The following is a 14,353-nucleotide window of genomic DNA, read 5'->3' on the forward strand; positions in this document are numbered from 1 at the left end:
GAAAAACTTTGAATCCTTCAGCCAAAATGTGTAAAACTATACCATTGCATGTAATTAGAACCGTAAAATTGAAAACTTGAATTAAACTAACATAATTCATTCCAAAAAAAGAAAAACGAAAAGATTCTCAAAATTTCAAATTTTTCTCAAAATGAGAGGAAAAACGAAAATTTTCTCGTATAGCTAAAATCTTGAAATTTTGACAAAAAATTTCCACCATGCTATAATAACAATTATCAATATGTATTAAAATAAAAATCATAGACTTCCAAACAGGGTGGGTCACATGATGAACTTTTCTTATTTTATTTTGAAAAACAATGTATATATATTTTTTGTGCGTCATGTGTGAGGTGCACCTTCAATATACCCTAAGATCCTCCATTTAAAAGAATATACACCACGCCTCAATTATTATCAATTCCTTATAACAGCTCAATATTTTATGTAGTTAGTAGATTAAATTACAAATTTGACCCATATGATTGGGAAGAAAATTAAAATTTAATCCCTAAATATAGGGAGAATGAATTTTATTCTTACCATTGGATAAAACCGTCTAAATAATCTTTAGAATCAGCAAAACTCTTAAATTAGACTCCATATCAAACCATTAAAACTAAATTCTAACTTTGGAAAAAAAAAATAATTTAACTTAATTAATGTGTTAGTTTTCAAATAATAGCTTTTGTATGATTGGGTAAAGAACAAGTCCGTGAACAAACAAGAAAAGTATGGATCATCACGCTCATCCATCCTCACCCACCCATCACCATTAAGCTTAATCAAAATCAAATCACCTACTTCAATTAGCAGTAATTAAAAAAGAAATCACATCAAAAAAGTAAATTGACAATCACGTTCCTTCAAAACCATAGCTTCCATTCTTTCTCCACACTCAACCAAATCATGATTTTACCGGCCGTTTGGATTACATATATTGATTCACGAGGATAGATACTAAATATCTAGGATTCAAATATCGTAAGCATCCTTTTTTCATCACCTTCACCAACCCTACATCCACCAAACCTAACCCTAACACTGTCAACAATGTCTACCAGAATTCTGGTTTTATGTACAGATATACCCGCATGTCCATTTTCATGCCAAACAATTCTAGAAATAAGTCAACTATATTACATGAATGAAAATGGTCCACATTTCTCAAAAACATTACACTTACCTAGCATATATGCTTCATTCCGAGTTGAGCAGAACTAGCGAGGCCTTGTCGCCAAACCAAGAGGGATCGCATTTGATCCCGAAACCATTGTTCGATTACCAAAGCCACCTCTGTGTCCTTGAGGGCGGAATTTAGCGCTAGAACCTACACCCAGAAAAATAATTTTCAAATTGTAATCATCCACTTCTGACTTCCGTTTACTATATCCATATCCTGAAGGATTAGGAGAAAAGTTACCTCCAAAGCCACTAGACGAGGCTAAAGCAGACAATGCAGGGGTGACAATCTGCCCTGCTTCTCGCAGTATCTTTATAAGATCTCTAGCATGTTTCGCATTCTCATGAGTAAAGAATGTGAATGCAGTTCCCTTTGCACCAGCACGACCCGTTCGGCCAATCCTGTGGACGTAGTCCTCGAGGCTTGATGGGAAATCATAGTTGATCACACATTTTATATCTTTCACATCTACAACAGATAGTGATTGTTAGATTAAATAAGGCATGCAACATAGGAGCATGGATAAAACTGCAAAACACCTTATCCCTGCACTCGTAAGATCTAGTGACCAAAAGTAAGATAACACATTCATTACTACATAAATGTGCCCACCTTAACTTTGCAGGGATAAGTAGCAGCTGTCACCACGACGACTTCCATACCAACAATGCAATAATGAATGAGTCAACCAGGCTGCAAAAACAACCAGCTCCATAATTGTGGATGGGTACCAATTAAATACTCGGATAACTATAGAGAACTAAAATAACCATCTCAGGCACCTCAAAGGAAATGATCTCTTTACGTAAACTCATCAAATTCTGCTTTCTCATTATCCTTTACCAACCCATTAATACATAGGATTTACAGAGAATAGGATTTCCCTCCCCTTTAACCTGGAAAAAAATCATTGAGAAACCTCAAAATAACATCATCTTTGTCTCCATACGACATTCATGCCATGATTTAACAATGTACTAGCAGCCAGTAAGAAAAGGGACTGGCTCTGTTTCCTTTAAACCAAACCTTCTTCCTTCACCATATGACATTACTACCCCAAAGGATGCAAGAAGGGAGCCCAGAAGAAGTAGCATGTAAACTAAACCTAAGGCAGTGTTGGGAAGCAAAAAAATCTCTTTAGTCCAGAGAAAGAAACCAAAAGCATATGCAGTTTAAAATGGGAGGCAAAACCAAGCAGTCTCACAATCATCATGCACTGCACATTGCACAATTGAACTCTCCTCTGCACCCAAGCCACAAATTATATTCGGGAACTGGAAAGCAGCTGGCCGACTCATTAGAATTTGAAAACGAACACCCAAGACCTCATTTGATAAATATTTAGTTTTTGGTTCTTGAAAAGTAAGGTTATAAGCACTACTTCCATCCATAAGTATCTTTGTTTCGTTATTTACTTTCTACCAATATTTTCAAAAATCAAGTCGAGTTTTGAAAACTAACAAAAATAGATAAAACTCTTGTTTTTGTTTTTGGAATTTTACTAAGAATTCAAATATTTGTTTTAAGAGGGATGAAAACCATGCTAAGAAAATTGGAGGAAACATGTATAAGTTAACTAAAAAAGAAATTGTTATCAAACGGGGCCTAGATTAAAACGTAAAACACCTGACATGTAGTAATCCTACCAAGCCCTCTTGCAGCCACATCTGTGGCTGTCATTATGGGGTTTCTTCCACTCTTAAATTCTGACAAAACCAAGTCCCTTTCAGCCTGCTTTTTATCGCCATGAATGGATAGAGCTGGCCATCCATCCATTCTCAATTGTCTCGTTACTTTATCACATCCCTTTTTTGTTTCCACAAAAATCAGAATACGACTACCATCCATCACTTCTACAAGCAATTTTATTAACCTGCATGAGAAAAATAAGCTAAATGTAAAAATAGGAAGAGAATCTCTATGTCTGTGTGTTCACATGTTTGGATGAATATCACAAACTTTTAACAAACCTTCTATATTTTTCAGACTCTGGCAAAACTTCAACGACTTGGTTTATAGACTGGTTAGCTTTAAGATCTGGTGAACCAATAATCACCTGATACATCACAACATTTAAATGTCAATAACTGTTTCTATAACAACTACAGGGGATACGGAAGCAGAGTGATAATTGACAAAAAGGAATTTCCAACCTAACCTTATATGCATTACGTAAAAATTGTCTAGCCAATTTCTCAACCTCCCTTGGCCATGTGGCACTCCAATATAATGTCTGCCTATCAGGTCGGATCTGTAAAGAGAAAAAGCTCTTAGACAGAGTTGAGAACCGAGTACTACATGATAATAAACAGATCTTCTTTTAAAGAGCTCTTAAGAAAATTTTCTCAATACCACATTCAGAATAATTTGAGGACTGAACAATGCAACATAATAAATGGAAAATTTTCCAGAAGCACCATCAAAACTGTAAAGTTTGGTAAACGCCCCAACTAGAGCCAAAAATAACACTAATTGTAATCTCCACATGCAATTCCATTATCAATGTATAGGGGAAGGAAGTGGGGGTGGAATATCATACTTGGCTAACGATAGTCCTTATTTGAGGCTCAAATCCCATGTCCAGCATTCTATCCGCTTCATCTAAAACAAGGTAAGTCACTCGCCGCAGGTTAGTGTGGCCAGCTTCGAGCATATCTATGAGCCGACCAGGTGTAGCAATAACAATCTCAACACCTGAGAGACAATGAAGTTGCTAAATTACTGAAGTAACCAACCACAAACAGAGTAAAAAACAGTTCAGTGAACGCAATTACCATTTTTAAGATCACGAATTTGAGGGCCCTTCGGCGCCCCACCATAAATGCAAGTACTTCTAATATTAGCACGCAACCCGAATTTAGTAGCCTCTTGTTGAATTTGAACAGCTAATTCTCTAGTGGGTGCTAACACCAACACAATAGGACCTTCACCATGCGCTGGATGAATGTAGATGGAGAACAAATGATCACAATGTCAATGGTCGAAAGAACAGTGGCAACAAAAAGAAACTAAGTCTGAAAAACTGTAATATAACACTGACCTAAACGAGGCTGGGCACTAATGTGTATTAAAGCTGGCAGTAGATAGGCTAGAGTCTTCCCAGAACCAGTCTCAGCGATGCCAATCAAATCTCTTCCTTTCATGGCCATCGGCCATCCTTGAGCCTGAATTGGAGTTGGCTCAACAAATCCCAATTTCGCAATTACATCAAGGCAGTAAGCTAACAAACGAAATAAAGAAGAATCAATCAGCAAGTTTTTTGAATACTGGAACATAAATACATATCTCATTTAATTCATGGGATATGTAAAATACCAGGAAAATTCGCCTCCTGAAAACTCCGAATCGGTCTTGGAACATCGTATCCTTCCACTCTAATATCACGCCTCTCTCTGTAAATCTTAACTTCAGACTCCGTCATTGCACGAACAGAAGGACACTCAGTGTAGAAATTCTTTTCAAAAGGGACTAAATTGCCAAAATTCTGATTCGGAAGGACTATGTTATCTAAATCCCCTCTTGAAGAACCACCACCACGTCCAGCCCCTCTTCCGCCAGCACGGCCGTCAAATCCCGTGCCTCCACCACGTCCACCTCCAAAACCAATATTCCCACCAGTTCTTCTACCGCCCCTCCCCGAATCAAACATTCTCCGACCACCACCGCTGTTACCGGAACCACTGCCACCGCGGCCGATATTAAACGGTCCTGCGGGAGGCTGAAACCGTGGGAAGCCATTGAAGCCTCCTGCATTAGGTAAAGCACCTCCTCCACCTCTTTCACGGCCATAGTATGGAACTGGAGGAGGTTGATAACCTTTGTACAAGGATTCACGCCCTACTATTGGCGGTGGCCCAGCAGGCTGTAGACCCACAAGGTCACTGCGGAAGAAAGATCAAAAGTCACCAAGAAAAGGGTAGAGAGATCAGAAGCAGCATAGCGAAATCAAAGAAAAGAAAGAGACCTTCAAAATACGAACATTACCTTCGGCGTTCTCGGTAGGAATTGGGATCGTTGTATCTATGGTCATAAGGATTCATGATTCTGAAATACGTTGTAGGATTTCGAAAGTAGAAGAAACAGACTAATATGCTTCAACGGTGGAATTCGGAAACGGAAGATAACTGACCGGTCGTAGCCTTCAGCAACCCTTACTATTCCGGTTCGACGTATTCAAGATCTACAGGCGAAGAGGAAGAAGAAGGGTTCATGTTAAGAGACGAGAACAAAACGAAGTATTGAAAATGGTCGGTGCCGATGATGATGGGCTACGAGGCCAATAATAATGGGCCGTGGGCTTAAGCTTCGAATTGGATGATATCCAAAATTCAGGCCCATTTGTTCAATCGGGATGTTCACAGGGCGGGGAAATATACTTTGTGAATCATTAGGATTTAGGTTTAGTTTTCATAGGCCTCTGAGTTTTAAAAAGTTATGTATTAGTCTCCAAATTTTGAATTTAGTTTTAATTTAGTCCTATATTTTAACATGTTACAATTTTATTAACGAGATTTGAATTTTGTTTCAATTTAGTGCTAGATTTCAAGATTTACTTTTAATCTCGATTTTTCATTGAACACTCATTTTTTGTCTTTAGTATTAATAGTTGTTGATTAATTTAAAATAATTATGATTAATAAAGGTTCACTATTCGCTATTGGTATTTAAAACTAATAGACATTGACGTCAATGACTAAAAGTGAGTATTTAATGAAAAGTTGAAGTTAAAAGTGTAAATTTTAAAACCTATGGGCAAAATTGAAACAAAATTCAAATCTCAAAAGTGAAATTGTAGCATTTTGAAATTTAGAGACTAAATTGAAATCAAAATCAAAACATGAAGACTAAGACTCCGTTTGCTAAAAATTTTGTTTTTTATTTTTTTATTTTTTTGAAAAATTAAGTCTACAGACATTACTTTTACCTCCAAATTTCTTAATTTGCTATCTACCTTTTACTAATGGTTTAAAAAACCAAGCTAAAATTTAAAACTAAAAAAATTAGCTTTTGAAAATTTGTTTTTGTTTTTAAAATTTGGCTTATATCGAACAAAAATGCAAATCATGATAAGAAATGGAAGAAAATAGATATAATTTTAAAAAAACAAAAACGAAAAACGAAATGGTTACCAAACGGGGTCTAAATGTGTAACATTTTGAAACTTAGGAATTAAAAAAGTATTTTTCTCAAATCTCTATTTTAATTTTCGGTAGGTCACAATTATCGCAAGCAAACATATTAATCTTATCCTTTCAATATGGAGAGTCGAGTTTTCCCCAAACTAACAGTGGTATATATTTAAATCTTAAAATTTCATGAGTAAATCAATTTAGAAAATTATAAATGTCATTAATTGTTTAAGAAATGGTTGATATTCATTTGAAATTAGCTCAAAATCATCAAAATAAATTTATTATTTCCAAATGATTCTAGCAAAGCAATGAGAATTAAGTAGATTAAAATAGATGTGAGAGCTAAAATTTAATGAAAATTACAATTTCCTTTAATTTATATTAATCCTTACCTTTAAAAAAGTATATAACAATTTAAAAATAAAGTTATAATGAATGGTATAAATTCACTTTGATGAGAATGATGAACAGCTACCAAAGTCATATTTTATGTGTTTTCAGATTAGGCTTATCTCGTTGTTTTGAAGAAAAGTGAAGAGAAGTTGGAAAAGACTTTGTAACTTTTGGAAGAATCTTTAGTGGCTGCATGTGCCACCCCCTTCATATTGGTCCCATGATAAGGATGGAATGGAAATGTTCAAGATTAGCTGTTTTAGGCCATTTTGACAAGGACCCACTTTTAAATTCTTGCTCCCTCTCTCCTTCTTTCTTCATTAATATTGAAGTTTTGACTGACGAGTCGAACCGGTAAATATATACTAATTGAAAAATAAACGAGTCGAGGTTAAATTAGTACCTTGCAATTTCTAGCACCTGAAACATTCCTGATACTTTTGTTGTCATATGTAACTGTAGTTGTGTGTCAGAGGATAGACTTATGAATAGCTACATTCAACCGCCTCAAAATAGCTACATTCGACCTTACTTCTATTTCGTGCTTAGCTGAATTAACCATTTCTTATATTAATTTAAGCATGGCTCAACATCACATCAGTGTAAGGATCTCTTACACAGGTGAGCTTGGAAGATATTGGAACTAGACGAGAAAGAAGTAGACTGGAGCTCAAGGCTACCGAACACCTGCAATGAGACCCAACGTGTACAAGATCCGAGTGCCAACACGAGGTAACTAAAAACTAGATATCAAATTGACTTTATGATGTTAAAAGGATGAAAAAAGTGTGGGGGAAACAGAAAAATCAAACTGATAAGAGTTTGTCAATCTTTTTAAATAAATAGTTCTTTATTCATGTGGTTAAAGCTAGGAAAATAAAGGTCACCTTATGTTCAGATACTGGTCAAACTTTTCACTTTGAGAGGAGCAAAATCAAAAGGATTTCTTTGGTTTTTTCACCCTCTTTTGTTTGACTTAACCAAAGACACATAACAAGGAGAGGGGAAAAAAAGCAGCAAAAGTTGACAGAATAAGAGAACCTATCCTCTCTTTTCTCTCTTTTCCTTTGTGGTTACGAAAGCAAGAATGTCTTTTTCTTTGTATACTTCCAACCCACTAAAATACATTCTTGTCATTTTCATTCTCATATCATTTCTCATTGTTCTTTATGCATATGGAAAGCAAAAGAGAAAGAGAGTTAAGAATGGAAGAAGAGTTTCAAGGGAGAGCAGCAGAATTGCAACTGCAATACTGCAGTGCAAGGATCATGTCCCCGGAAATCATCGAAATTGAAGACGAAAGTAAGACTATTATCAGTAGCAGAGACGGTGATGCAACCGATGTCTACGTCGCCGTTGGTAAAGATGATATAGATGTGCTTCAATGGGCCCTTGATCATGCTGTCTCACCTGGTTGTTGTGTATTTCTTGTCCATGTTTTTCCTCCTCTCACCTACATCTCTACACCAGGTAATCAAGATTTATGCTTTCTTTTCCCTCTTTTTTTCCATCTTTCAGATCATAATCATAGATTCACAGACCTCAACAACTTGTTTAGGATGTTTTTCTTGCATAATTTACCTGTCAAGAAATCGATAATCAAAGATAAACAAAGAAACGTAAACAATAGAGAATCAACATAAAGCTTTACGTCGATCACTAACAGTATGAGCAAGGGGATAGTAGTTTGTTATTAGAGAGAAGCTAAAATTGTAAATAATGTAAATAACATGAAAACCAATATAAGACATTCCAACACTGCTTGTAAAGGATGTTTGATGCACATGGGCCATTGGGTAATGTATATATTTTGTTCCTTTTTCCCTCTTTTGATTATCTGTGTTCCTTCCAAAAGAGTAAAACTCAAGCATAGATTGTAAAGATAAATTTTTGTTTAGATGATAGGAAGAAAACTAACTACAAAATTTGCTAAACCTACAGTGATCCTCTCCTCTTGTGATGGAACAAAACATGTTATTTGTTTATGCAATGAGAATTCTCTTCAGACACACACAATAAAAAGATTATGATCAAGAGAATGTTGGCATATTGATTGGGTTGAAATTCATCTATGTTCATGAATTGCTGTGAATTGCAGCATTTTTACTTGCAAACCTATTCTGGTTTCAGTTGGAAGATTAGCAAGGAGCCAATTGAGCCAAGAACAATTGAGAGTGTATACCAATGAAGAAAACAACAGAAGGAGAAATCTATTGCAGAAATACATCCGCTTATGCACTGACACCAAGGTGAGAGATTGACATGACACATCGTCTACTTTTCAAATTTTAGCTTATTGTCTTTTCAGTCTATTCAACAAGTGTTCTATGCACGTCGAACACATTTGTTACACTAACTAGTGTCTGATATGTGTCTAACAAGTAGTGGAGTGTCAAAGTGTTTATGGTTTGGTATAAAAACACACACAAAAAAGGGAAAAACTAATATGAAACCTTAAACTCCTTGTTCCCAATTCCCACGTCTCAGGTGTCAGTGGACGCATTGCTTCTGGAGAGCAACACAACAGCCAAAGCCATCCTTCAACTAATTCCAGTGCTCAATATCACCAATTTGGTCATAGGGACCAAAAAGCCACTTTCCACAAAGTTTGGAACTTTTCTTTTTCAATTCATGTTTTTTTTTTTTTTTTTTTTTTTTTTTTTTTTTTTTTTTTTTTTACCATCTGATTTGTGCAATTTCTTGATAGGCTACTGGGGAAAAGAATGGCCAAAGGAGAGTTTGTGAAAAAGAATGCACCAGAATTTTGTGAGGTTACCATTGTTTATGAAGGCAAGAAAGTGGATGAGTGTCAACGGGAAATGGGGTTGCTTCCTTCTTCTGAAGATTCCGATTGCCAGCCACGGCGGCGCTCCAGCAAGAACTTGTTCGAGTGGGTTTGCTTGTCGAGCAGGTCGGGTTGCGAATAACGGGTTGTGTTCTGTTAATGTAATGAGCAACACAACAAGTACAGGATTTCCATTTTTACTTTAGTTTTTGGTTTGTTTGAGTTTAGCATTTAGGATTTACTTAATCACTAATGGACCCAAATGATGGGTAAAAGTTAAGTTGCTTATGTGCATAAAGAGAGACAATCAACCAACAATATAACTTAATAGCCTAATGTAAGCTATTCTTGAGCCAATGGTCATCCATCATAATTATAGATTTTTCTAATGATATATGAAAATTGAAAATGTAAGCAAATTTCGTTAGGGTTTAAGGAAAGGCTCAAAGATGAAGAAACAACCAATATTTTTCATTCCCTCAACTTCACACTTGGATGTTTTGCTACTAACAAGTAAAGTAACCATAGCATAAGATATTGCCTACAAAAGGGGGAAATGTTTTTATAGCACTAGAAACTCAATTCAAAAGGTTTAAAACTTGTCAACTTAATTGTTTCAGATTAAATAAAAAGACATTATACTCTTTGACATCAATGACAAAACCTTTCCATTTACAGAAATGATGAAATCTTTCATCTCCAATCTTTCTTTACACAGATTCACCAACTTCCCAAGAAAAATGTTTGAATTACAGACCATGAAAGAGAGGAAAATTATTCCATAAGACCGCCACAAGCACCACTCGATAATTGATGGAAAATTTGTTCGTCATGTTGTGGTAGTCTCTTTCAATAATTTTTCAAATAAAACGATTTCATTTTATCTAATTATGAATCAACTTCTGGAATGTCATCAACTGCGCCACCCACCAATCCTGATAAAAGCTCTACCGACTCGGCTGATGGTTGTTCTCCGATCAAAACTGCCACCACCTCTCTCATTGTCGGCCGACGTTCCGGGTCTGGATGACAACAAGCTAAACCAAGCTTCAACATCAACTCAATCTCTTCAATTTCATACTCATCTCTGATTCTCGAGTCCGCCGCCGCAATCAACCGGCCGATAGAGTAAAGATCCCTCACCCAATCAATAAGCACCATTTCTTCTTCCTCCGCCGCCAACTCAATCGGCCGCCGCCCGCACACCACTTCAAGAACCACAACCCCAAAACTATATACATCGCTAGCCGCCGTCGGAGTAGCCACCGTCGCAATCTCCGGCGCTAAATACCCCAATGTTCCAACAACCCGAGTGGTATTCGGAGTTTCGCCGTGTTGGTACAATTTCGCCAGCCCAAAATCGCCGACTCTGCCTCTCATTTCCGAATCCAACAATACATTGCTGGATTTTATGTCTCTGTGAATCACTACCTGATCCCAACCATGGTGGAGATAGTTCAAACCTTCTGCGACGTCGGCAAGCACACGGCGGCGCTGTTTCCAGCCGAGTACCGTCGTGGGTTTGTCAAAAATCCATCGATTAAGACTTCCATTCGGCATATAATCGTAAACCAACATTAATTCATTGCCTTTTCGACACCATCCTCGCATTTGAACTAGATTTTTATGTTGAAGCCTACCCATACTCGAGATTTCCGCCATGAATTCCCTTAATCCCTGTTTTGAATCGTGATTTACACACTTAACCGCGATTTCTGTGTTGTTTGGCAAAGTTCCTTTGAATACCTTTCCAAATCCGCCGGAACCCAAGAGATTTTCATCGGAAAATCCATCAGTAGCCTGTGAAAGCTCCTCATTGGAGAATCTGTGAGGCCAATATTCGAGTTCCCAATCCTCAATTTCATCATCTTCTTCTTTTGCTCTGTTCTTTCGCCAATACCAAAAAACCCCAAATCCAGCAATTATTATCACAAACACAACACAGCCAATTACAATACTAGCAACAGATCCCGGCGGCAAGGAAGACGGCGATGATGCTCTCATAAACACAGGGAAATTTGTGGTGTTGATCTCTCTAGCAACTCCAGTGTCACTAAAACTCCAAGCCAAAATCCTCTGCGCTTCAACCCATTTTGTCTTCGATGCTGAAAATCCCACAAACATTTCAGTCGATACATAATTGGCAATCAGCGGATCTCTAAAACTCAAAGTGGGTATCGAAGGACGAGGAATTCCAATTGGGGCAATTGTAACATTGATTTCGAAATTGGACCCATCGAATTCGATCCAAGCGCGAAGGTTTTGCCCATTTCTCATCTGAATTGGAATAAATTGGCCATTAGAGTCAAAATACCCAGCGCCCTGTGTTTTACTCGACAACACACTGTTCAAATCGATTCCGATGTGGCTATCATCTGGGTCGTTGAACTCTGTGTTTCGGCCGGTGTCGAATTCGACGGCGAGAAGTGGAGCAACGACATGGGTTGTGGAATTAGTGAAGAGACCGAAGTATTGGCCGGCGATAACGCCGGGAGGGGAAGTGGAATTGGAAAGAACGAAGGCCATACCGAAGCCTGGACTTGTAGCGACTTCCAGCAAAATTGAGAACACAAAGGAAGTTGAAAAAGAAGAAATCGTAGTGGAATTCGAAGTGGATTTCATAATCAGCTTCGTGTGATAGAAAGCTCGCCCTATTGAATTTTGGTTTGAGTCGTTGTTGAGGCGAATTACAGGGGAATCGAATCTCGCGTCGCTAATGAGAATCATGTCAGTGCCATTCGATTCGTTTGGGAAAGAATTGAAGAGGAAATCAACGGAATAAGAGGGAAAGAAGAAGAGGAAGAAGGTACAGAGCTGAAGTAGAAGTAACAGAGGTGGTCGTCGCCGTCGTGTTTCCATCTCTGCAACCGTCGCCGGCGTTTTGAAATCTCAGTAGAATTGGCGATTGATGGGATTGGTCAAGATAATGGAAGAATGGATGTGGAAAAAAGGTTGTTCATAATGTGAAGTGATCTGTTTCAAGACGCGGTTTGTTGATTTTATCGCCGTTGAATTATATAGCCCCCGCCGCTAAAAGCTTTTATTATCTTGTTCTTGTTTACGAAGGTAGTTGACGAGTTTAAATCAGCGCACTGGAACTTTTCAGTTTCGTTTTAATCTGTCAACGTAAAATGAGTATTAACAAACATGATTGGAGATTATTTATAAGGAAAAAATGGTTTAAAAAATGTATATTTTTCAATTTTAGTTATTATGGGTGACTTTGACACACATACGCGCACACACACAAAAGTTGAATTGGGTGAAATAGGCTATTACAACCCACTAGGTGTTCGACTTTTTTGTTATTATACTTGAACATCACGATTGTTTTAAGCCACAATTAGCTAATGTAATTATTTGGAAATTCTCTTTAGTCACCATAAATACTATTTGGATACCCTATTTAGTTACGGTAAAACACATAATAGATTTTTTTCCATGATAGACACTTTGTAACAATCTGAATGTTTTAGTAATTTTTAATTTAATTATGCTGAATTATTTAGGCGTTAATTTGAATTTTGACGCTAAAATTGAATTATTGGGTTAAGATGATTTAATCTAGTGTAAGGGATAAGTACTTGGAAATTTGAAATCAGTTCAATTGTTGAATGAGAATTCTACATGATGAAAAATTTTAGATGAGAAGGTAAGACTTATGGAGGAGTTAAGTAGAGCTACACCATGTGTAGTCAGTTTATGTCACACTTGGAAAGGGAAGAAGAGCACCTTAAATTTTTGTCTTAACAAAGATTAGTGTGAATGAAAGGAAAGTATTTAAGGAATGTTGGTCCAACTACCAGCTCGAAGACTCGCCGATACTTACTGTAAGAAGGTGTTCTGTCGAAGTTGGTATCCATATCAGCTTTTAAGTAATCGCTTAGTATTCGACGAATATACCAATAACCATTAGGCTGATTGTAAGGTTCATTGGTGTCATCTTTAGGTTGTATGGGGGCCGGCTGCTCTACCTCAAAATCACTCCCTACAGATGGTAATGAATGATGGGACAGACGGAACCGAGCCTACAGGTAAGAGTGGTCGGTGAGAGGGGACCGATGGAAAGAACTCCCACGGGGAGTTGTATTCCCTCGGCCTAGGATTAGAAGGGCACTCCAATTCGATTCAAAGTTTTTTAAGAAATCGATCTCTAAAAAGACTAGAGTTAGCAAATCTCAAGATCAACAAAGGACTTTTTTATCCCACCCGAAAGTGCCAGACCCAAGTGAACTCTTCTATGCAAGGAGAAGACTTAGAAAGAACAAAGAAGTTTGGATCAGAAAAAGTATGGTTAGGCAGTTCCTTCGCTGAGCACAACAAAATGAAGAGGAATTTGTATCATTTTCAATCCCTATTCTTATCGAATAGAAGGAACGAGAAAAACCGAATAAGCTGAGCTAGAGCATTCTTTCTTTATCTTTATTGCTTGCCTGGGATGAGAGACAAGTCACTAACTAAATGAATGAACGAATAAGCTGAAGAGGCACCGCCCCCTTATCCTCTGAGCATTAGCTGTGGAAATTTGATATATGATAGATAGTAAGGGACGATGTTTCGGGTTAGCACTCTCTTTCCTTTTCTTGCTTGCTTCTGGCGGTTTATCTCTTCACGAGTCGTCGGCTCTAGTCTAGACTTTCCAACCCAAGGAAGTTCTTGGAAGGCGTTTAGAGCGGGCAGCACAAACCCTTTCTTTTAGTCGGGCAAGGATGAACATTTTATGCTGTAGCTGTTCGCTAAGTTTGAAAAGTCCAAAGAGCGCAGACTAGCCACGGAGCTTGGATATGGTTTCCCGATCGGAGATCCATGGATCACAGACGATATCTCCCCATGGCCTTTCGCCAGATCTTTTTCGATAAT

General features: G+C 37.5%; 3 protein-coding genes across 7 annotated transcripts; 1 reads left to right on the forward strand and 2 right to left on the reverse strand.

The window, feature by feature from the left end:
- Positions 1-861: 861 nt before the first annotated feature.
- LOC120071135 (DEAD-box ATP-dependent RNA helicase 20-like) lies at positions 862-5,439 on the reverse strand. 5 transcript variants are annotated; one of them, XR_016527904.1, is made up of 12 exons: positions 5,168-5,439; positions 4,499-5,064; positions 4,224-4,403; positions 3,958-4,119; positions 3,723-3,877; positions 3,342-3,434; positions 3,154-3,239; positions 2,830-3,056; positions 1,966-2,079; positions 1,796-1,876; positions 1,424-1,651; positions 862-1,330 (listed from the first exon to the last, which is right to left on the reverse strand). XR_016527904.1 is itself a non-coding variant. In XM_039023213.2 (10 exons), exons 1-10 carry the CDS (start codon positions 5,221-5,223, stop codon positions 1,221-1,223), a joined length of 1,863 nt encoding a protein of 620 aa, XP_038879141.1. In that variant the 5' UTR covers positions 5,224-5,439; the 3' UTR covers positions 862-1,220. The 5 variants fall into 5 exon arrangements, 1 of the variants encoding a protein (XP_038879141.1); XR_016527901.1 differs by lacking the exon at positions 1,966-2,079; XR_016527902.1 differs by lacking the exon at positions 1,966-2,079 and having other exon boundaries at positions 2,810-3,056.
- Positions 5,440-7,839: 2,400 nt separating this feature from the next.
- On the forward strand, positions 7,840-9,850 carry LOC120071304 (U-box domain-containing protein 36-like). Its single transcript, XM_039023497.2, has 4 exons — positions 7,840-8,178; positions 8,839-8,957; positions 9,196-9,314; positions 9,416-9,850. Exons 1-4 carry the CDS (start codon positions 7,878-7,880, stop codon positions 9,633-9,635), a joined length of 759 nt encoding a protein of 252 aa, XP_038879425.1. The 5' UTR covers positions 7,840-7,877; the 3' UTR covers positions 9,636-9,850.
- Positions 9,851-10,084: 234 nt separating this feature from the next.
- On the reverse strand, positions 10,085-12,663 carry LOC120071303 (Concanavalin A-like lectin protein kinase family protein). Its single transcript, XM_039023496.2, has one exon. It carries the CDS (start codon positions 12,350-12,352, stop codon positions 10,382-10,384), a length of 1,971 nt encoding a protein of 656 aa, XP_038879424.1. The 5' UTR covers positions 12,353-12,663; the 3' UTR covers positions 10,085-10,381.
- Positions 12,664-14,353: the final 1,690 nt, after the last annotated feature.

This window comes from Benincasa hispida, chromosome 2, assembly GCF_027475165.1.
Source record: "Benincasa hispida cultivar pf3 chromosome 2, pf3_genome.v1.1, whole genome shotgun sequence".
In the NCBI taxonomy this organism is placed as follows: domain Eukaryota; kingdom Viridiplantae; phylum Streptophyta; class Magnoliopsida; order Cucurbitales; family Cucurbitaceae; genus Benincasa; species Benincasa hispida.

What these genes read in the sequence shown, in the direction of transcription:
- LOC120071135 (XM_039023213.2), bottom strand. Translation starts at nt 5,223, where the DNA reads ATGAATCCTTATGACCATAGATACAACGATCCCAATTCCTACCGAGAA. An exon ending in TTTTACGTAATGCATATAAG is followed by an intron (nt 3,240 to 3,341) that starts GTTAGGTTGGAA and finishes GTGATGTATCAG; the next exon opens with GTGATTATTGGTTCACCAGA. An exon ending in TGTGGCTGCAAGAGGGCTTG is followed by an intron (nt 1,652 to 2,829) that starts GTAGGATTACTA and finishes TATCTGTTGTAG; the next exon opens with ATGTGAAAGATATAAAATGT.
- LOC120071304 (XM_039023497.2), top strand. Translation starts at nt 7,878, where the DNA reads ATGCATATGGAAAGCAAAAGAGAAAGAGAGTTAAGAATGGAAGAAGAG. An exon ending in CACCTACATCTCTACACCAG is followed by an intron (nt 8,179 to 8,838) that starts GTAATCAAGATT and finishes TTCTGGTTTCAG; the next exon opens with TTGGAAGATTAGCAAGGAGC. An exon ending in GCTTATGCACTGACACCAAG is followed by an intron (nt 8,958 to 9,195) that starts GTGAGAGATTGA and finishes CCCACGTCTCAG; the next exon opens with GTGTCAGTGGACGCATTGCT.
- LOC120071303 (XM_039023496.2), bottom strand. Translation starts at nt 12,352, where the DNA reads ATGGAAACACGACGGCGACGACCACCTCTGTTACTTCTACTTCAGCTC.